This window comes from Kogia breviceps, chromosome 1 (genome assembly GCF_026419965.1).
Source record: "Kogia breviceps isolate mKogBre1 chromosome 1, mKogBre1 haplotype 1, whole genome shotgun sequence".
In the NCBI taxonomy this organism is placed as follows: Eukaryota; Metazoa; Chordata; class Mammalia; order Artiodactyla; family Physeteridae; genus Kogia; species Kogia breviceps.
This window is the reverse complement of record NC_081310.1, coordinates 13,945,617-13,968,623: the sequence shown is the minus strand read 5'-3', so window position 1 is coordinate 13,968,623 and position 23,007 is coordinate 13,945,617. Positions and strand designations below refer to the sequence as shown.

Below are 23,007 nucleotides of genomic sequence, written 5' to 3'. Positions count from 1 at the left end.
TTGGGCAGGGGAGTTGTGTTTTTCACAAATTTTACAAGTCAAATTGATTTGGGGACAGAGGGACATGTTTGTCCTTGTCTCCAAAAATATTTGGACAAAAGTCCACAAATGTCCAGGGTGTGTGTATCCTGGTTTGGGAAACCTGCTCTTCAGAACTTTAAATATTTACCTATAATTTTGTTGCATCAGTGGTAATTCTAATTCCTCCATCACTTTTTTCGCTGTATGTAATCAGTCTCCAAGACCTGTTCTGCCTGTCTATGCATGTTCTCTCAAAATTATCCTTTCACTTTTTCCCCCCGATTGTCCTAATCCGGGTCTTTATTATCAAGAGACAGCATAAATATAGAGGGATAAGCTTTGGTATCAAATGGGCCTGAGTTCAAGTCTGGCCACTGCAATTAATCTGTGTGATATCTGCAACAAGTTTCTCCTCTGGCCCTTGGTTTTCTCATTTAAAAAAATGGTAGTGATATCTACCTTACAATATTGTCATGTGGTTTCATTCATTCATTCAATCAACATTTGAGCTACTGCTCTGTACTAAAATCTAAGCACTGAAACTACCTTCAAGAGAAGAACAAAGTCCCCAGCTGTATGAAGTTGACATTCTAGTGATGTGAAATGAGATCATGTATGTTGCCTGGCATAAGACAGGAATGCAGTGAAATGCTGTTCTTAAGTTTTGTTATTGCTACCACCACGCAACCACTTTCCAACTGGTACCCCTACTTCCTGGCTCACATGTTTTTAATCCATTGTTCACTGATTATATATAAAACCCAAACTTCTTAAGGAAACAAATGATAGAATAGACTTGTCACTTGAGCTTGAGAGTGAAGAAGGCAGGGTCTCCTCTAAGGGTCTTACTCCAAGGCCTCCAGTGTAGGGAAATGGAGAGAGGAAACCAAAGAAGAATAACAGGTTTGGGAGTGGAAAATAGTTAATTCTTTTTTGGACCTGTTAAGATTGAGGTCTCTGGGAAGGAGGCTGTTCAAAATACAAATCTGGAACATGAGGAAAGGTATAAAGCCAGAGAGAAGAATTTAGGAATCGATGATAGAATAACAGTAAGTTAAGCTGTAAGGACAAAAGCAACAGTTTAATTAGGATGCTCTAAATTTAAAATTAAAATTCTCAGCCTGGGTTGTCAAATTCAGCACCATCTAGCACCTTTCCAAAGGAAACGATGGATGAGTCTTTCTGATAAGGATCGATATTTCCTTCAGAGACTCCTTGTTTTTATCTGTCCTACACAAAATACTGAACACCTCTGGTATTTACTAGCTCTTCTGTCCCTCATACATTGGAGCTGTAGCTACAAAAAGCAAAACCACGTTTCATTCTTTAGACCTCATTCTTTAGTCCTGTGCTGTAGATTTCCTTGTTTCTGTAGCAAAGAAACTTACTTAAATATTACAAAGGTAAGTAATGAAACCCACATGTTAGAAGCTGTCAGATCAATGAGAAACTTTAGTGGGCCTAAAGTTTCAAAATATTCTTCATTCAAGGCTCCTAATCTCTCCTTAAGAAAGTGTGCTTGTTATTCATGGCCAAATAAAACTTACAGGCACTTAATTCTATGAATAGATTGTAAAGAGGCTAAACTGACAGGACCTTCTTTCTTTAGGAGGCATTGTGAAAAATGACAGTTTTTGAACCTAAATTTCGTATACATTTAGGTCCATAAGTCTCACTGACAGAGTAGACTGTCCTGACTCAATAATTAATGCACTGGGAATTCTCTCGGTAGCCTGTGATTTGGATACTTTATGGGCTATTATGTCAAGGATCCGTGGCAGATGAGATGCATACAGAATGCCTACAGAAAAATTATTGTCACAAGCAAAACTGGTGGGGTTTTTTATGTACTTTAAGACTAAGTAAGCCTAGGAAAAATATATGACCATTTCTAATTGCCTTGTATTTATTTGCCTTGAAATATGCCCTCATTTTTATTTGCCTGTAGAGTATATCTTTGAACAGAATTATTATATTTCATTTGTTTTTGGAAATGGGTGATAAACATTTCTCACTTTTGGAATAGGCATTCTAATGTTTTCCAACTTAAGTTTCATGCAGTTATTAATCGCTATATTAAGCAATAGTATACCTTTAAGTTTAAAATTTGAAACATACATTTTTCTTAAAAGAGGAACATTAATTAAAAAAAAAAAAAGAGGAACATTTGTTGACCAAACAGACATACATGTTTTTATTCTCTCTCTCTTTAAAGGGATCCTCACCCCCAAAATACCTGTGGAGTACAATGTCTTACTCAACGCTGGAAGTGTAGCACCTCTGATCTTCTCTGCTGGCCATCATCAGTCCATCCTTCTGGAAAATTTGGCTCCATCCACACAGTATGAGACAAGGATACAAGCATGTCAAAATGGTGAAAGTCTTTCAGACACTCATCCAGGGTTTTTTAATTAAAAGTATTTTATTTTAAAAAATTCCTTAAAAAGGAATAGATTCTCAATTCAAATACAAAGACTAACATTTCATTCCTTATTGGTACTGGACTGTTTACCCAGACAAATCAGAGCCTGGCACTGAGTGAAGCATTATGCATTTCTGCACATTAAATCATGAATATTTAAATATAGGAAAATGGTGGTTTTGCAAAGTCTTGTTTTATAAGGCCCTTTAAAAGAAAAACACCTAGAGCACATACAGTAATCACTGGCAATATAAAACAAAATAGGCATTACAAAAATCTCATAGGAAATGTACTCACCTTGGTTCTATTTCAGTTTTATTTAGGGGTGGGAGAGTAGGAAGGGAGACATTATTTAGAAGTTGAGTTACACTCAAATGAATCAACATATTTTACAGTGCTTCCCTGATACGTGTCTCGTGTACCTAACCTGTCACCTTGAGTTTCATGGCTTAGCCTAGTGGTCAATGAAGCCATCATCTATCTGTGTGGTCTTAAGGAAGAGCCCCTCTCACTTCCTGTATACCTCCAGGTGTTATATAATATATAACACCCAACTGCTAAGAGAGAAAAAGTATAACTCAAAACAAGTTGCTTCATCTCAGATTAAAGAAATTTACCAATCTTATACTCAACATGAAACTCCTGTCCTTAGGAACTTCTGTTTCCAAATGAGTACTATTTCCTGTAGAGTTGGTTAGGACTAGAGGGTCTGCGATTTTGCTATGCTTCATCTCTGAAATTGAGTCAGTTTGCCCACTTGTCTCTACAAACCAGACTGAGACATTTTGTTTGAAGAGTATTGCTTTCCCTGATCCACTCTTCAGCTAATCCACATGGAAACAGCTTTAAATTAAGGTTTTCTTGATTTCAATGCAAAAATCAACTTCTGACTCTCTGTGTCCCTAAAGCTATGCTGTGAAGAAACAGTATCCTTCGAATTCATTGTTTGACATTTGTGTGTTGAGGGAACAATCATTATTATTATTATTTTTGTGTGTGTGTGTGTGTGTGGTACGCGGGCCTCTCACTGTTGTGGCCTCTCCCGTTGCGGGGCACAGGCTCCGGACGCGCAGGCTCAGCGGCCATGGCTCACGGGCCCAGCCGCTCCGCGGCATGTGGGATCTTCCCGGACCAGGGCACGAACCCGCGTCCCCTGCATCGGCAGGCGGATTCTCAACCACTGCGCCACCAGGGAAGCCCAACAATCATTATTTTTAAATATTAGCAAAAATAAGATACTATTAAGAGCATACATGATGTTCAGGTCACACATACAGTTACAAAATTGAAACACATTTTCACTTTCTGGCTAGAATAACTGCAGTAAATTAGAGGAACCTCAGTTCAGACAAGCATAAGCTTTATTGTCTATGCCTGTATAAAAATGTGGTTAATTAATGAATTTCCCCAAAATGATTCCTTATTTAAATATTCAAATCCTAAAGAGATTTAAATACTAGTCTAAAGTATGTTTACAAAATTTGTGTGTATACAAAATTTCAGATAAAATGATTGTCATGATATTCGTACCCTTCTATATGTACATGTAACTCTTTTCACTGTTTGACAAATTATTAGTCTTGGTTTTCTTTTTTTTTCAAGGATGTTGTGGAGTTAGCAGTAGGATATTTGTCAAAACAGCTGAAGACGCCCCCATGGATCTAAATTCTCCTGTTCTTAAGGCACTGGGATCAGCTTGCATAGTGGTTAAATGGACGCCACCTAAAAAACCAAATGGAGTCATCATCAACTACTTTATTCACAGGTAACATTGACTATTACTATTACTGTTGATTATTTAAGCATGTGTACTATTCCAGGACTGTAGAATCAGATACATTTTCTATTTCCATAAGAGAATTGATGGGAATTCGTGTGTTTTGAAGCACCTACTAGAAACTAAAATTGGTATTGGAAACTAGTACACATTATCCAAGGAAAAAAGCCACAACTACCATGTAACATTTTTATTTGAACCCTCTTTGAAAGATGAGACCTCATAGCCCAAGAAGCCTTACCTTTGATTGAAGGGTAGAGCTGTCCTCTGGAGGTTCATTGACCAAGAGACATACTCATTCCAGAGGAAGAACCAGGCCTAGGACAAAAATTCTAATTATATCCCACCACCTAGTATGTGGAGATTGGAAAGGTTTTTTCTCATCCTTGAAAGATGGCACTTTTCACTCTGAAGTTCCTCTTCTGTTTTGAGGTTTCCACTCACCTGGCTAGATGGTGTTAATGCAGCTTCTTTTCACCATGATATGCAGAGTTAATTAAGTATAGTCACCTAAAAGGAAGAAAAGAGGGAAAGAGAAGGGAGGGGAAGAGAAGGAGAAAATGTGAGGAGAGTGAGAGTGAGAATGAGAGGGGGAGAAAGAGAGGAAGAGAGAGAGAGAGAGATGGTGGTTCCGTGGGCATTTTGGTTTGAAGGGTATTGTGCTACTTGATCCAGTTTTCATTTGATCAGCATGGACATAGTTTTAAATTAATGTTTTCTTCAAATATATAATGAGGAGAAAGAGGAAAGAGAGAAAGAGAAAGACAGGGAGAGATGGAGGGAGAGGGAGGAAGAGAGAGAGCAGGAAAGGAGAAAGTAAAACAAAAGCAGAGGGAAGGGGCCAGAGAACCTCTCAACTGAGAGTTTGCTATTCAGGCTGCTATAACAAAAATACCATAAATTGTGTGGTTTATAAACAACAAACATTAATTTCTCACAGTTCTGGATTCTGGGAAGTCCCAAGATCAAGGTGCTGACAGATTTACTGTATAGTGAGGGCCCACTTCCCGGCTCACAGATGGCCATCTTCTCACTGTGTCCTCACATGCAGAAGCAGCAGAGGCCATGTGGGGTCTCTTTTATAAGGGCACTAATCCCATTCATGAGGGCACCACCCTCATGACCTAGTCACCTCCCAAAGGCCCCACCTCCTAATACCATCCCCGTGGAGGTTAGGATTTCAACATATGAATTTGGGGGAAACACAATCATTCAGATCATAGCGCTGAGATGGAAAAGACACTTTCTAAGACAGACACCCGCAGACAAAAAATTTGCAGCTGAAAACCCCATTTCAAAAGCCATCTATTTAAATCAGGCATACAAAGCCCAACACATTTTTTTCTCAGATCCTCATCCCACTTCAGCATCCTTTGTTAGTCTCTCCTGCAGCCTCATGCCTTCCCTTGCTTAGTCCTACACCCTGGACACATTGTGAAACTTAGTTTAGGCTCCTCTTATAACTTCAGATATTGAAACCCTTTCATTCAGACCAATCTTCAGCTATGGGAATGTAAGGAAAATTATGAAGGGAGAAAGTATTACTGCATTTCTGGTTTTGTAAATCACATTGCCATACATGAGGAATCCAAATGTTTTCTTCTCAGCAAACATTATTTTGAAGAATAATATTTCTGATTCAAATACACAAGAACATGTAAAAATGGCTAATGTGAATTTACATTTTACATTAAACACATTAGTGCAGCCTTTAAAATGCCCATCTTCTTGGAATAGTTTTCCTTCATCTACTCAATGCTAATTGTATGAGAAAAGCACATCAAATTCCTGTTCTGAATAAAGGGAAATAAAGTATCTGTTATAGACCAGGAAGAGGCTTCACTCTGTTGGTTTTGTAAATAATGCTCATGATTACAGTGACTATTCCATGGCAGCTATAGAGAGGGAAAACAAGAAATATAATGCAGAAAGCCCGCTTCAATGAAAAATACTGTAAATTGAATTTGACAGCATTTGATGGCATTTGATTATTCTAGTCACAGCCAAACAATGATATAAAGAGTAATATGAAACAGAATGTGTTACTGCCTCGCAGACTCAAAAGCAATAAACCTTCCTCCAATGTGACACAATCATTTCACAATCATAATTGTAGCCTGTTTGATACCTCTGAGTACAGCAGAAGGGCACTGACTGACATAGATACATTTTGTTTTTTATTTAAAGTGAAATGAAAATGGTGCGCTGGGGCTCCAGATACAATCGTTATATTCACCTACATAGGCATGAATCACTTGGCAGTTATTTCAGCTGAAGTTTAAATGTGCTTAGACAACAACAATATCAAATTTTTCTTAGATAGCTGCAAAAAAAAAAAAATCAGGAATTTGTAAGGACAGAAATAGAATGTAGACACAGAGTTCTTTTTCATTCTGGGACTCCATAGAGCCCCGCGTATAGTTATAGACACAAGCCTACGGTATTTCTGGGGGAGTTAGGGTATGTAATTTCTGTTTCATCATTTGCCTCCTCTTTCTTCTATCACCACCAAAGGAAATCCATTTAGCTCAAATCAAAGACGGGGTTTGACCTATGCAGATATTTTCATTAAATTGTGGGAAGCCAACCTGCCAATCCCATCTTGAAGATGTTCGTCTCTGTTCTCTCCAAGCCCCCAAATCATTTCCCCTCAGTAATTCCCATCTATTGTTTAAGTGTTGCCTCTAGATATCATCCTGTTAAAAAGGATCTACCCTAATAAACAGGTAAGATGTTTATGACTTTAGAAAACAAAACAAAATATAAGTTAGTAAGGACAAGACTATTCATGTGATTGCTCCTGGTTAGTTCACCTGTTAACATGATATTTTATTTTTGCTTCTGGCTAGTTCACCTGTTAACTTGATATTTTATTTAGGCTACTTTGTTGACCAATGTGAGTTACAAAAGAGACTTCATACAATAGGGACAACCTTTATGTTAGTGTTTTGCAACCTGTTTACTGATAGGGTGTACACAAGGCCATCTTGGGCATTTGCTTTCTTCTCATAGCAAGTTTAGCTTGTATAATAAAGATTCTTCAGTATTTCCCCTTTATTTTATATCTGTAATCTTGTAAATGGCAAAATCCACCCGCAAAATCCAACTTCCATCTACAAAATCCACCAAACACTTTTTCTTAAGACTTTACAAAATATGTAATAAAATGATCTCTCACTAGGAGCTTCCATTTTAAGAGAGACAAAAATGCATGGGGTTTTATTTTCAAAAGCAGCCTCTAAATAAAGAAAAAGATTGGATCAATGTTCAATAAAAGACAAAAATATATTAAAACACCTTCTAAATGCTGTAAAAGTAAAAATAAGTGATGAACCTTCCAAGTATTCAAATAATTAAGCATTCAGAAAAACTGAGTAAGGCTTTGAAGGATAAAATCTGAGATAGTTTGAATGGATGGATGATATGGAAGAACATTCCAAGCAGGGTACCATAAATAATTTTTTTTTCAAATGAATAATTAAGCTGATTGAGTAAACTAAGAAAAAAGGGCATTGATTCAAAGGTGAAGGAATTTTTATGCAATCAATTTGTACTATGTGGAAAGACAGTATGGATGTGAAGATGGATAGATGAATAGATTAGATAGATAGATAGATAGATAGATAGATAGATAGATAGACAGATAAATAGATACAGATAGATGGATAATAGATGACAGATAATGTTCATATCTATTGTAAGATCTGAGCTGTAAGGTACTGTAAAGGTCCTATTATGAAGGACCTTTACTATAGTAGGAGATGTAAGTCAAACTAAGCAAACAAAACAATGAGCAATATAATGTGAGAAATATAAATATTTACCAAAATATTTACAGGAGACAGGGATTCTTTCTGTCTGGAATATTTATGGAAGACTTCCATGGATGAAGTTGATGTCATTGAGACTTGGCCTTACAAAATAAAAATTTAATGACTGTTTAAATTAGAAATAATTTTTTTTAAGTTTTTAACAGTACAGAATATTACAAAGGTTATGTATCCCTTTTTATGACTTACCCATGTATATAATTCCCATCGATAGACATAACTACTATTAATTTTAATATATGTAACATTGATGTTTTCTATTTATAGTTTCACTTACATAAGGAATTATATTGTTTAAATTTTCTTTGGCCATTTGAACACACACACACACACACACCTCATTTATTTTAATGACTCAACAATATTTTATTATATGGATGTGTATCATGTATTATTTAACCAGTCTTCTATTGGTGGCAAAATCAGTGATTTCCAAGTTTTCATTACAAAAGCAGTTCTCCAAAAAAATCTTTACAATAAACATATGGAAGATTATTCTTAGTACTAGAAGTGCAGGGTGCAATTTTGTGCACTTTAAATTTTTGGAGATTGCTAAATTGTCTTCTAAAAATGGTATATAAGAATTTCTAACTCTGAAAACTCTAATCAGTACTGGGACTCAACAATCTTTCAAATCTTTGCTAGTTCAATATTTTAAATGGCATATTATTGTTGTTTTAATTAAAATTTTGGTCATTATAAGTCAGGCTGTTCATTTATTTATTTCTAATATATATTTGCTATTTGTGTGTCTATAGTATAGTATATATCTTTAGACTGTTTTCTTTTAGATTGTTTCTTGTTAATTTATCTATGCTTTTTATATATTAAGGAAATTCTTTTAGTGATCATATTAAAAATAACACATCAATTATTTCTTCCAGCACTTTTCTGGCTCTACTCCTTATATCTAAATATTTTGGATTTGGGGTTTTGTTTTCTTGAAGTATAATTAACACATTATTATTAGTTTCAAGTGTACAGCATAATGATTCGATATTTGTATACACTTCAAAATGATCACCACAATAAGTCTAGTTACCGTCTGTCACCATATACAGTTAAAAAATTTTTTTGTTATGATGACAACTATTTTTTAACTTTCTTAGCAACTTTCAAATTTGCAACATAATATTACTGGCCCTAGTCACCATGCTGTACATTACACACTTATTTCTTTTATATCTAGAAAATTTTACCCCTTTCCCATTCCCATCCCTCAAAGCCCTCCCGTCTTTTAGCCACCAATCTATTCCCTGTATCTGTGACTCTGGTTTTGTTTTCTTTTGTTCATTTGTTTTGTTTTTTAGATTTCACATGTGAGTGAAATCCTATGGTATTTGTCTTTCTCTGACTTGTTTCACTTAGCATAATACCCTCAAGGTCCATTCATGTTGTCATAAATGGCAAATTTTTATTCTTTTTTATGGCTGAGTAGTACTCCTTATATATATATACCACATCTTCTTTATCCATTCATCCATAGATGGACACTTAGGTTACTTCCATATCTTGGCTATTGTAAAAAATGCTGCAATGAACATAGGGATACATATATCTTTTCAAATTAGTGTTTTCTTTTGTGTGTGTGTGTAAATACCCAGAAGTGGAATTGCTGAAGTTCTATTTTTAATTTTTTGAGGACCCGCCATACTGTTTTCCATTGTGTCTGTAGCAATTTATGTTTCTATCACCAGTGCACAAGGTTTCCCTTTTCTCCACATCCTCACCAACATTTGTTATTTCTTGTCCTTTTGGTAATAGCCATTCTGACAGGTGTGAGATGATATATCATTGTGTTTTTTGTTTTTTTTTTTGCGGTACGCGGGCCTCTCACTGTTGTGACCTCTCCCGCCGCTGCAGAGCAGAGGCTCCGGACACGCAGGCTTAGCGGCCCTGGCTCACGGGCCGAGCCGCTCCGTGGCACGTGGAACCTTCCCAGACCGGGACATGAACCCGCATCCCCTGCATTGGCAGGCGGACTCTCAACCACTGTGCCACCAGGGAAGCCCATTATTGTGGTTTTGACTTGCATTTCACTGGTGATTAGTAATGTTGAGCATCTTTTCATGTGCCTGTTGGCCATCTGTATGTCTTCCTTGTAAAAAAATGTCTATTCAGACCCTCTGCCATTTTTTAATTGGATTGTTTGTTTTTCTGTTGTTGAGCTGTATGAGTTCTTTATATATTTTGGATATTTACTCCTTATCAGATATATGTTGAAAATATCTTCTCCCATTCAGCAGGTTGACTTTTTATTTTATTGATGGTTTCTTTCCTTTTTAGTTTAATTTAGTCCCATTTGTTTATTTTTGCTTTTGTTGCCATTGCTTTTGGAGTTAGATCCAAAAAGCTATTGCCAAGAACAATGTCCAGGAGCTCACTGCCTAACGTCTCTTCCAGCAGTTTTATGGTTTCTGATCTTACATTAATAGACTGATTTTGTTTTAAGGAATGAGACAGGAAATCTAGACATTTGTGGGGTTTTTTTCTCAGAAAAAATTAACTTTTAGTAATTGGAATTCAGTCTTTAATTATACTTATATAAAATAATATGGAGAAAATTTACCTTCTATAGACTCATGCATTTACCTCGAATAGAGTGTCATTCAGTGAACTTTTAACAAGTGTATTTCAGGATGAAAGACAGTAACCTTAGAAGGAAGTTCTGAGATGGAGGAAAGAATAGTGAACACCGAATCAATTTGTTCAATGAATGGACAAATATTTAAAACCTTTACAAAGTAATTTTTTAAAATAATGGCTAAGTTGCAAAGTTTTTAAAAAGCAGGAGTAAAAATGTTGTACAAAAATAATTTGAAGACCCCATCTATCTGTAAGAGTGGTTAGACAGAGCTAGGAAACCTCCCAGGAAACCTTGCTTTTCCAACTGTGCAGGCTTAAGCTTCTCTGGCTGATGTGACAAGGACTCTACAGGTTGCAACAAAAAGCTCTCTTGATTGGTGAATGTACTTCCTAAACACTCTCACTTCATGTCTGTTTTTGTATCAATTAGGCATTCATTATTTTTTTTTTTTTTTTTTTTTTTTTTTTTTTTTTTTTTTTTTTTTTTTTGTGGTATGCGGGCCTCACTGTTGTGGCCTCTCCCGTTGCGGAGCACAGGCTCCGGACGCGCAGGCTCAGCGGCCATGGCTCACGGGCCCAGCCGCTCCGCGGCATGTGGGATCTTCCCAGACTGGGGCACGAACCCGCGTCCCCTGCATCGGCAGGCGGACTCTCAACCACTGCGCCACCAGGGAAGCCCTCATTATTTTTTTTAACTATCTAGTTTGTCAACATTATTTTACAATTTACTGATTTGAAATGCCACCTACACAAAATTCCCATGTGTCATCTCATCCATTTCAGGACTTCGTATTCTGTTTCCTTTGTGGTAGATAAAATATTAGCAAGCAAAGACTGATGGCAAAGACATCGCAGGTGAATAAAATTACTGGAATAAGCAAAATTCTCAACACTGAAGGCATAGGGTTCCATGGTCAGGCTTGGCTGGAGACTGTTATTTGTAGCGGGAATTTAGCAGGTCGGCTTGACAGTAGATTTTGGAAGACTTTAAATACTAGGCTGAGGAGGTTAGGGTTTTGATTTGGAAACAATGAGAGCCATTGAAGATTTGGAATAAAATAGAGAAGCAATGTGACAGAATGGACAAAGCATGGCATTTGTAGTCAGAAGATATGGCTTCCAGGTCCTGGGTCTGCCACTTACAAGTTATGTGACCTTGGGTAAGTCACTATGTTCCCTAAGCTTTCACTTTTATGTAAGTTAGGCTGATAAACATAGAAAATAATTAACCTCTAGAATTTCATAGGAATTAAATGAAATCATGTATGTGAAAGTACTGTGTTAAACATAAAGCACAATGAAAAATAGAAAGTTATCCAAGATGGACCATCCACAACCATGCTTGGGGATGACAAATCTGGCAGTTATATGTGTATATTTAAGGACAAGGAAAGAGGTTCATGATAATAAAAGAAGCAGATTGCATGACAGTACACCTAGTATGATTCTGGTTTTCTTTAAATACATGGAATCTTTTTTACATTTATATGTGCACGAAAAATGTCTGGAATGTTAAACACCAAAAGAAAGTTAACAGTGCTAATCTCAGAGATAGGTTGTGGATGATTCTTGTGTTTTTGCTCATCTTTATTTTCTAATTACTTTTTATAATCAATATGTAATATGGTGTGATAAAGACAAAATGATAAATTCAGTGAGTCCAGGTGCAAATCTATCATTACCCTCTTTACGATTTTCCTATTTCCCTCTTTCTGTGAACATCATCCTCATTTTCTGTAGCAATCAAGTTCTGCTCAGGAAAGAGAAACCACACCAATTAGTTTAATAGAAAGAATTTAATATAAATAATTACTACCTGATTGTAAATTTGTTAACTAGATAACTGAAAGGATGAAAGAGAACTCAAAGATATCATAGAGGTGGCAACTGCAGGAAAGAGCTAATACCCTTAGGACTGAGGCAACCAAGAGAAATGGCTTGAATTATTAAAACTTAGAAACTTAGAGGGGAGCACCTGTGAGGCTGGGACCCAGACATCCAAGGAGGGGGCACCTGTCAGCTGGTGCAGGTGTCTGTAGGAGGAGGCATGAGATGACGCTGGCTTTCCAAGTGTTGGAAAAATGTCATACGTGAATCATCTGCTTCTAAGGGAGAAGGATCTACTGCTTACAAGGTGAAGAATCCTTGCTGCAGAGAAGCTCATGTAATCAGCAAGCAAACAGGAAGCAAATAGGAAGGAGCCTCTTCCATTTTCCTTTCAGTTCTCTAATCACCCCCTGGCACCCCCATTGGCAGAGCCCAATATAGAATCAGCTGGTAAAGCAGGAATGTAGAGGGCAGAGTCCCAGCCCCATTGTCATAAAGCCAAATATAGAAGGGTAGGTTTAGAGCTGAGAAACAATAAATTAATAATGGGAACATTTTTCTGGTTCTTGTTGGAACCAAAATCTTGGATTATTCTTGTCAACCAGTCAGTCATCCAGTCATTGATTCAAAAATAAGATGGAGTCTTTGCCTTCAGGGAACTTGTAGTATAGATATAAAAAAGAAAAGTCTATTACAAAACACTGTGACAAGTGAGTCCATAAAGAAAAGACTAAGCACATAGAAGGATATTGTAACCCTATTTGAGAGAGAAGCAAGGGAAAGACTTTCTATTGGATTTTGACCATTATGTAAAATGGGAATAGAAATCTCAGAAGGTGAATCTGGAATGGTCAGCACAGGACAGTTCTATGGCGAATCACTGAAGAGTTTTAAATGCAATTAAGTCCTAAAATTTTTGAAGGGTATTTTAATCTCTTTCCCCAACACCAGAACAGCCACCCACTCAGGAAAGCTGGATGATTCAACCTTCCCAAAGCATTTTTAAAATCACCTATGTTTCGATTTCCTCTACCATCGACCTAGTTCAGGATCCACATTTATTCTCATGTGGACTGTTGAGATGACATTTTTATTGTGTGACTGCTGTCACTCCCTGTTCAATGCAGCCTTTACACAACTGCTGGATTTGTCTTCCTAAATACAGGCTTTGGACATCGTTTCTTTTTTTAAATTGAAGTATAGTTGATTAACGATTTTGTGTTAGTTTCCAGTGTACAGCAAAGGAATTCAGTTACATATATGTATATATTCGTGTGTATCTGTTTATCCCAAACTCCTAATTTATCCCTCCCCCAACCTTTCCTCTTTGGTAACCATTAGTTTGTTTTCTGTGTCTTTGAGTCTGTTTCTGTTTGTAAATAAGTTCATTTGTGTCATATTTTAGATTCCACATATAAGTTATGTCACAGAGTATGCATCTCTCTTTCTGACTTACTTCACTTGGTATGATAATCTCTAGGTCCATCCATGTTGCTGCAAATAGCATCATTTCATTCTTTTTTATGGCTGAGTAATATTCCATTGTATATATGTACCACATCTTCTTTAACCATTCATCTGTCAATGGACATTTAGGTTGCTTCCCTGTCTTGGCTATTGTAAATAGGGCTGCAGTGAACACTGGGGTGTATGTATCTTTTCAAATTAGAGTTTTCATCTTTTCCAGATATATGCCCAGGAGTGGGACTGCTGTATCCTATGGTAGCTCTATTTTTAGTTTTTTAAGGAACCTCAATACTGTCCTCCATAGTGGCTGTACCAATTTACATTCTCACCAACAGTGTAGGAGGGTTCCCTTTTCTCCACACCCTCTTAAAGCTTTGGACATCATTTCTATGATAACTTCCATTGTATCATGTATTACACTTGACCCAGTGATTTTCATGTGCATTTCTTACAAAAATTCTAGACATTATACACTATAAGATTATTGACTCCAGTTTACAAAGTGAAATGAACACTAGAGAACACAGGTGAGTTTGCCCAAGGTCATTTAATGATGTGTCAAGGCCAAGGCTTACAGTCCATCTCCTCTGACTACAGGTGTTTCTGGCTATATATTTAAATTAAGAGTATTCTTAATATTCTTCATAAGGTAAGGTTGGCAGTTTCATAATGTTAAATTGTTATGGGAAATACACTGAATTATAGGATTTTGTTTTAATTACTTTTGAAGATAAGCACTGAGAACTTCTGGCATTCCAAGAGAGTAGGGAGCTCTTTAAAAGGTTATACCACATGAAGACAACAGCAGTATGAATGCCCTTTAAAATATATAGTTCCTAGTTTAATAATTATTTTTGTTTTCTTCTTAAGTGTTAAGCAACATTAAATTAACTCTAGTTGGAAAAGTGCATTATTGAAGTATCTCCCAAATGAGCTTAAGTATAGAAGAACTAATCATTTAACTCTTCAGAGAGAACTGAAAATGTTGATTTCCCTAAACACAGACTGTTCAGGAGGAAGCACTTCCAGTTAAACAAACAGTTGAAGCCTACATCTTAAATAAATTAGGAGTAATTGTCATCTACTCAACATCTTCTGTTCAAAGTTCATTTAGACATAAAAATGTTCTTTTTTTTTTGTTAATACCACAAATGGAATGTTTACCTCACTGTAATATTAATTAAATATTCAGTCGTGATAAGAAATACTTAACCCAGCTGCATCCTTTAACTGTTTTGGTGGATAAACTTGGGGCTAACATAATACTTAATCTCTTACAAGTATAGATTTTTAAAATTCACACTCTCAGGCAATTTTTTAAGGAATTGTCAGTTGTGTGTGTGTGTGTGTGTGTGTGTGTGTATTTTTTATGATTTTTTCTTTTTTCTTCTTGTTTTTTTTTCTTCTTGTTTTGTATTTTTTCTTCTTGTTTTGTTTTTTTTCCTTCTTGCTTTTTTTTTTTTTTTTTTTTTTTTGTGGTACGCGGGCCTCTCCCGCTGTGGAGCACAGCCTCCGGATGCACAGTCTCAGTGGCCATGGCTTACGGCCCTAGCCGCTCTGTGGCATGTGGGATCTTCCCGGACCAGGGCATGAACCCATGTCCCCTGCATCGGCAGGTGGACTCTCAACCACTGCGCCACTGGGGAAGCACTCTTTTTCTTTTTTTAATAGAACATCAATTTTATGACAACCATGGCTACACTTCAATGTGGGAATTCATGAGAGTTTAATAAAGTTCATTGACTTGTCATAGAAAGTTTGAAGCCAGACAAAATAGAAAGTTTTATTTCCCTGTAGAAGTGTATATGTTTGCCTGCTATATTATGTTCCCACAAAACACCTTTTAAAAAACTGACTGAGAGGAATCGTTGGCTGTGAGCCCTGTGGTCCTCATTAGAATGGATCCCTCCCAATGACACATCTGGTACCTGGTATCTGCAGCAAGTACAAAGGCCAAACCCTGCAAACCTACACTGAGTGCAGAGTCTGGCCCAGGCATGGTAGCAAGGAATAATGTGGTGGGTTGACTAACCATAATTGCGGGTCACTGGGAGTATCTGTGAAGCTTCCATAGCCTCCAGCAGGTAGACTGTCATTGCTCATACCTAGGTCATAGTGATTTATCAACTTGAGGATCATCAAATTCCCAAAGCCAAAGATTTTAAATAGCCTGCCTTTTTGTGAAAGGTACTGTCATTTACTTTGTCTTAATAACCCTTTCCGTTTTGATGGTTAATCTGATATGGCAGCATGTGAATATGCCAGCACCTGAAGAGTGTGTTAATTAAATACTCCTAACATCCTGGAAAATACTGATTTATTCATCAGTCTCTTCTCAACTAGAGATGAAGCTGAAAGAGGAAAGAGTCATCCCTTGGGTACATTCTTCCCCAACCTAGAATACTTACCCTCGTAGAAAAGAAGAGTTGATAGAGACGAGGCAGAGATGCAGAAAAGCCATGGAATTATATGCCTTTTGGCCATTCACTCAAAAAAAAAACTTTGACTGGGATTTTGGGGTTAGTAGATGCAAACTATTATATATAGAATAGATAAGCAACAAGGTCCTACTGTATGACACAGGGAACTATATTCAATACCCTCAGATAAACCATAATGGAAATGAATATACAAAAGAATGTATCTGTATGTATAACTGAATCACTTTGCTGTACACCAGAAATTAATACAACATTGTAAATCAAATATACTTCAATTAAAAGAAAAACTATTAAACCTACTGGGCTTAGATGTTAAGAACACAGAAAGAGACCAACCAGGATTCCTCAGGAACTTCCAGTTCTGGTCAGGTCTGCATCATGATTTTACACCCAGATGAGCAAATATCTGTTCCAAATGAAATATTAGCTATCTGGGGTCATTCCAGCAACTGACAATTCCATTTCTCTTACTTAGATGTTTAATGCTCTATATATTAAGTGCCAGAAGAGTTTGCATGGGACTTGGGGGGGGGATGGGGAAGAGTGAAGTATAGTTGATTTACAATATTGTGTTAGTGTCAAGTATACAACAAAGTGATTCAGTTACTTGTCTTTCTCTGTGTGACTTACTTCATGGGCCCTAGTTTTAACATCAATAAAATCTAAAGATGGGACTAAACAATTACTTTCTCAGGTAGTTGAAAGAATTTTTTGAGCATACTCTGCATTTTACTAGGTTTTGGAGAAGCCATAGAAAATAAATTTGACTTTTACCCTTTAAAGAGCTCTAAAGCAAATTGCTGTTATTGGACTTAACATGTTCATTTCATTAATGGGACTGTTGAAAAATGGAGTTTGTAAAAAATTCTTCTAAAAAGCAATTTCTTACTCTGTCTGCAAACCTTCTTTTGAAGTGTGCCGTGCCACCGATTGTTTTGCTGGTTTCCTTCCAGACGTTCTGCTGGCTTTGAAGAGGAATCCCTTTTGTTTGTCTGGTCAGAAGGCGCCCTTGAATTTATTGACAATGCAGATTCTTTGAGGCCTTTCACGCTCTATGAATATCGGGTCAGAGCCCATAACTCCAGGGGCACTGTGGAGAGTCTGTGGTCATCAGCACGGACTCTAGAAGCCCCGCCTCAAGATTTGCCAGCGCCCTGGGCTCAAGTCAGTGGTGCTCATTCAGTTCTACTGAATTGGACGAAGCCAGAATCTCCCAATGGCATTATCTCCCAGTACCGTGTGGTCTACCAAGAGAGAACCGATGACCCGATGTTGAACTTCTCTGTTGTGCACGCTTTCACCGTGATGGTAAGAAATGCAGAAAAAAAGTATAACAGATACTTAGATTATCTGGTTAATATGTTGACATTAATTTTCTTATCTGCCTTGTCATTTTTCTTCACTTGGGGCTTAAACATATATATGAAAATGGTTAAGTGCAAAAAATGCAATGTACCCATGAACTAAGTATAAGAGATAGGAGACCAGTCTTGATACCACGGTTAATTTGTATTACCTCCAGCAAATAAGTGAATCTCTCTTTGCATGATTTCCAAATCCATTAAATGGGAATATTAAATGTGTCCCTCTACACCTCATGGGGATGAGGCTCAGATAAAATTAGACATGTCACATATGTAGATGTGCTATTATTGGCTCTTTGGGGAAAAAGAAAATTAAATTTCTAGGTAGACCTGTCTAGATACATATAGTTATACATCACATGCACTGTAACTCAGTGGTGATTTTTCAGGGTTGGCTTCCTCTGGCCCATAACACAACTTAATTCAACTTACTTTGTATCTCCTGAGAGCTTTCTTTACCCCTGGCATAGCCTGACATTCTATGGGAGATGCAAAAATAGGATGATCCTTGTCTTGAGGAGCTTTCTCTGTTATAATACTGCAGAGATGAGAACTGAACATAAAAAAGTAAGAGTAGTATTGGATTACAGCCCATAATATCCACCACACTGGGATTCAGTTCCCAAACCCTACCGCCTACCAGCTGCAAACCACAATACAAGTGAGAATATCATACACCAAAAGCGTTAGGCAAGAAATGCTCTGGAAAGTGTGTAAATGTGATTCAATTTGTGTAAAACATTCTGGAATATGATAAATATAGAGAGGAGACATATTGGGACAAGGGAATACTCTGCAACTTATCCATAAAGCAACCTGTAGGGAGAGGAGCACTTTTACTTTTTACTTCATATGACTCTTTAGTTTTGACTTTTTCCAATGACCGTTATTCCGTTATTTTATTTAAATGTTTTGTTTGTTTTCTGTTTTGTTTTTGTGGTACACAGGCCTCTCACTGCTGTGGCCTCTCCCGTTGCGGAGCACAGGCTCCGGACGTGCAGGCTCAGTGGCCATGGCTCACGGGCCCAGCCGCTCCGCGGCACGTGGGATCCTCCCGGACCGGGGCACGAACCCGCGTCCCCTGCATCGGCAGGCGGATTCCCAACCACTGCGCCACCAGGGAAGCCCTAAAAATATTTTTTAAAAATCTTAGTGAAGATCTGTGAAACGCAAAATTAACCAAGTTATGTCTGAGAGATATTACTTGGCTGCCCTGACTCTCCCCAGCATTGAGAAAAATGACTGGCAGATAGCAAATATTAACAGAAGAAGAAAAGAGAAGAAAAGAAAGAAATGCTCTGGGAGATCAGCAGGAAACCCTCAGATTTCCTTCACAGAGATGAAACATTGTGGTCTTGGGAATCAAATACGTAGGGTTTTCAAAATGTGCCGAGACCTTGCTAAGTGTGAAACCCCTCGTAAGTAAGAAAGAATAGACATCGTAAAACACCATTGTCAAAAACCAGACCATTTTCTACGCTTCCAGTTTTGGCAGCCCACTTTACATGAAGGTTATCTTATAGAGTATAACATCTATCAAAATGTTTACATAAGGGGCTTCCCTGGTGGCGCAGTGGTTGAGAGTGTGCCTGCAGATGCAGGGGACGCGGGTTCGTGCCCCGGTCCGGGAAGATCCCACATGCCGCGGAGCGGCTGGGCCCGTGAGCCATGGCCGCTGAGCCTGCACGTCCGGAGCCTGTGCTCCACAGAGGGAGAGGCTGCAACAGTGAAAGGCCCGGATACTGCAAAAAAAAAAAAAAAGTTTAAGTAAGATGAGGCAAACATATTTTCATGAAACTCCAGAAGAATCTTCGTAAATGAATAAAGTACAATATTTTCTCACCGTCCTATGTTCAAATTTCTCATAGAATTAAGAAATAAGCAGTGTGTAAATTAAAGAAATCTTCACTTTTCATATAATTTTTATTTTATATTGGGAGTATAGTTGATTTACAATGTTGTGTTAGTTTCACATGTACAGCAAGGTGATTCAGTTGTACATATACGTATATCCACTCTTTTTCAGATTCTTTTCCCATATAGGTCATTACAGAATATTGAGCAGAGTTCCCTGTGCTGTACAGTAGGTCCTTGTTGATTATCTATCTTATATATAATCGTGTGTATATGTTAATCCCAAACTCCTAATTTATCCCTGCCCCCCACCTTTCCCCTTTGGTGACCATATACTTGTTTTTGAAGTCTGTGAGTCTGTTTCTGTTTTGTAAGTAAGTTCATTTGTATCATTTTTTTAGATTCCACATATAACTGATATCATATGATATTTGTCTTTCTCTGTCTGACTTACTTCACTTAGTATGATAATCTCTAGGTCCATTCATGTTGCTGCAAATGTCATTACTTCATTTTTTAAGGCTGAGTAATATTCCATTATATGTATGTACCATGTCTTCTTTATCAATTCATCTGTCGCTGGACATTTAGTTTCCATGTCTTGGCTCTTGTAAATAGGGCTGCAGTGAACATTGGGGTGCATGTATCTTTTCGAATTATGGTTTTCTCTGGATAAATGCCCAGGAGTGGGACTGCTGGATCATGTGGTAGTTCTAGTTTTAGTTTTTTAAGTATCCTCCATACTGTTCTCCATAGTGGCTGTACCAATTTACATTCCCACCAACAGTGTAGGAGGGTTACCTCTTCTGCACATCCTCTCCAGCATTTATTGGTTGTAGAATTTTTAATGATGGCCATTCTGACCAGTGTGATGTGATACCTCATTGTAGTTTTGATTTTCATTTCTCTAATAATTAGTGATGTTGAGCATCTTTTCATATGCTTTTTGGCCATCTGTATGTCTTCTAAATGTCTATTTATATCTTCTTTCCATTTTTTGATTGGGTTTTTGTTGTTGTTTTTTTTTTGATATAGAGCTGTGTGAGCTGTGTGTATATTTTGGAGATTAATCCCTTGTCAGTCATTTCATTTGCAAATATTTTCTCCCATTCTGTGGGTTGTCTTTTCATTTTGTTTATAGTTTCCTTTGCTGTGCAAAAGCTTTTAAGTTTAATTAGGTCCCATTTGTTTATTTTTGTTTTTATTTTCATTACTCTAGGAGGTGGATCCAAAAAGATTGCTGCGATTTATATCAGAAAGAAATCTTCATTTTATTTAGAATTCAGAATTAGTACTTTATTTTTTATTTGACATTTAATTATCTTTATATATCAGGGTCTTTCATATTACATCTTCTAGTGCCCTCATTATAAGCATTAGAAACAGGGTTCTTAAGTGTAGAAGTTCTTTTTTAGTTGATATGTGATCCATGGGGAAAACGATTATTTCTCACTATATCCTTGGAATTCATGTTCTTAACTTCCACCCTGAAAGAAAAATATTGAAAAATCCTTGACAAGATCTTTCTGAATGAGGCAACTTGATTTAAATATATTTTTATTGAAGGCATCAATATTGCAAGGCTTAAACCTCTGATCTTTCAAAATATGGCTTTCAGAGGTTTCAGCCTAAACGTTTAATCTACCAAAAAGTTTTATGAGAATTCCCTTGTGATATACCCTCTAAGTCATCCCTTCATAGCCAGTTTCATTTTACAACCCAAGACTCAAAGTATCCAATGAACTCTGTTCTTTATTTAATCTGCTTGGTTCTATTTTTATCACACTAAAAAGTTCCTGAAAAAGAGGAAGGCCTATGGCCTCAAGCTTTAAGCTTTATGTGGCCCTTTGTATATAGCCCTCCCCAACATAGTTTCCATTTGCCAGCCAAGTATTGCTGTATTCTTCCATTTTTCTAAAAATTAATCCTTGCACTGCTAAGGAGCCATAATAATCAAGAAACAATATTTCTGCATTCCGTTTTTGAATGTGTATGTGTGTTCAAAGTAGCCCCCCAAAATCCAGATCTTTGACCCTGACGGTCCCAAGAGAAGATTTCATTAGGTTGATCAGGAAAAGTCCCATTTGGACTTGTTGTTAGCAATCGAGGACATATTCCACAGAGAAATTGGGCCAGTGTTATGTCGCTCTGGTCACTAGGCCAAGTTTCCAGAGCAGGAGGCCACTGTGACTCTACAGACTGACATCTTTGAAAGAAATAATCAGGAAAATAAACTATTGTCTTTGAGTTTCATCCATTCCTACATTCCCAAGAGAATGTATTCAACCATTTTTTAAAGATACCTGAAGAAGGAGGTTCGGGAGGCTCTTAATTCCAATTCCTCACCATCAGAGAGGAATGTTCCTTTTATCCTAGCCAAATCCCTCCTCCTGTGATTGAGGTCCATCTCTTCCTGTTCAGAACAGCATGATTTCTCTATACTGGTATACTGGGCCCTCAGGGTCAAGAACAGGTTATCAACAATTCAATCCAATTTGGCAAACAGTCATTGAGTACTCTATGCAACATGTCAGTACTCAATACTGCTCTTGTCTGTGTTATCGAAGTCTCCCATGCAGCTGGGCTATTGGGCAGAGACTCTGGGGGAACATGAGTAGTCAAGTCTGAGGCACAGATTTTTACTACTAGGCATTTCAGGTTTTTAAGTTTCTTTGCTTCCGAGTTTCTACTGCTTGTGTTTTGATGATTCCCTTTTAAATCTCTCTGAGTGCCTTCCTGGCTATACTGACTATTTCTCCAATTCCTATACCAACTAAACATCTTCACTGTCTCTTTCCATTTCTGTGCCTGCCCTAGGAAATTTTTCCAACTTTTTATCTCGTTGACCACTTTGGCTGAAATTCACCGGAGCAAAGGAATTACATTTGTCAGTTAGCGAGATACAGAATCCATTCCCACAATCCAGGATTACAATTCAATCCGCAGACTTGCAAGAGGTGTCACTAATGCCCCTCCTTTAGTCTCTTCTTTATCTTGGGATCCCGTCCCTGCATGAGAAGCCACCAATACATTGCCTGTAGTGTACTGCCATCCCTAGCTTGTCCCAAAGTCCCCCCGGAGCTGTTTACAGACAGGTGGATGTGGCTGGGAGAGACACATAAAACAGGTGCAATGAATGCATGAGTCCTCTTGATGGTGGCAGTGGATGGAGAACTGGCAGTGGGGCCCCTCCATGGGGGTGGAGAGCATATGTGTTGGCAGGAGCAGCAGCATTAGCAACAGAGGCAGCAGGAGAGAAGAAATGGAAACAGTGTGGCTTTTAATGTATCACCAGCTTCTCTCCCAACCTCATGAAAAGTTTCATCTCCTTTTTTGGACCTAAGGAGATCCTTCTAAGGGGAAGAGAGATATCTAGTTCCTTAGGGTCTCTTCGGACCAATCCCCTCCACTACTGAAA

General features: G+C 37.6%; 1 protein-coding gene across 1 annotated transcript in view; it reads left to right on the top strand.

Annotated features, from left to right (window-relative positions):
- Positions 1-23,007, top strand: part of USH2A (usherin) — an 833,496-nt gene that overhangs the window by 680,388 nt on the left and 130,101 nt on the right. Inside the window, exons 59-61 of the mRNA XM_059039022.2 lie at positions 2,237-2,395; positions 4,046-4,208; positions 17,325-17,679. Of these exons, the coding sequence (XP_058895005.1) occupies positions 2,237-2,395; positions 4,046-4,208; positions 17,325-17,679 (677 nt within the window). The remainder of the gene's footprint in view (positions 1-2,236; positions 2,396-4,045; positions 4,209-17,324; positions 17,680-23,007) is intronic.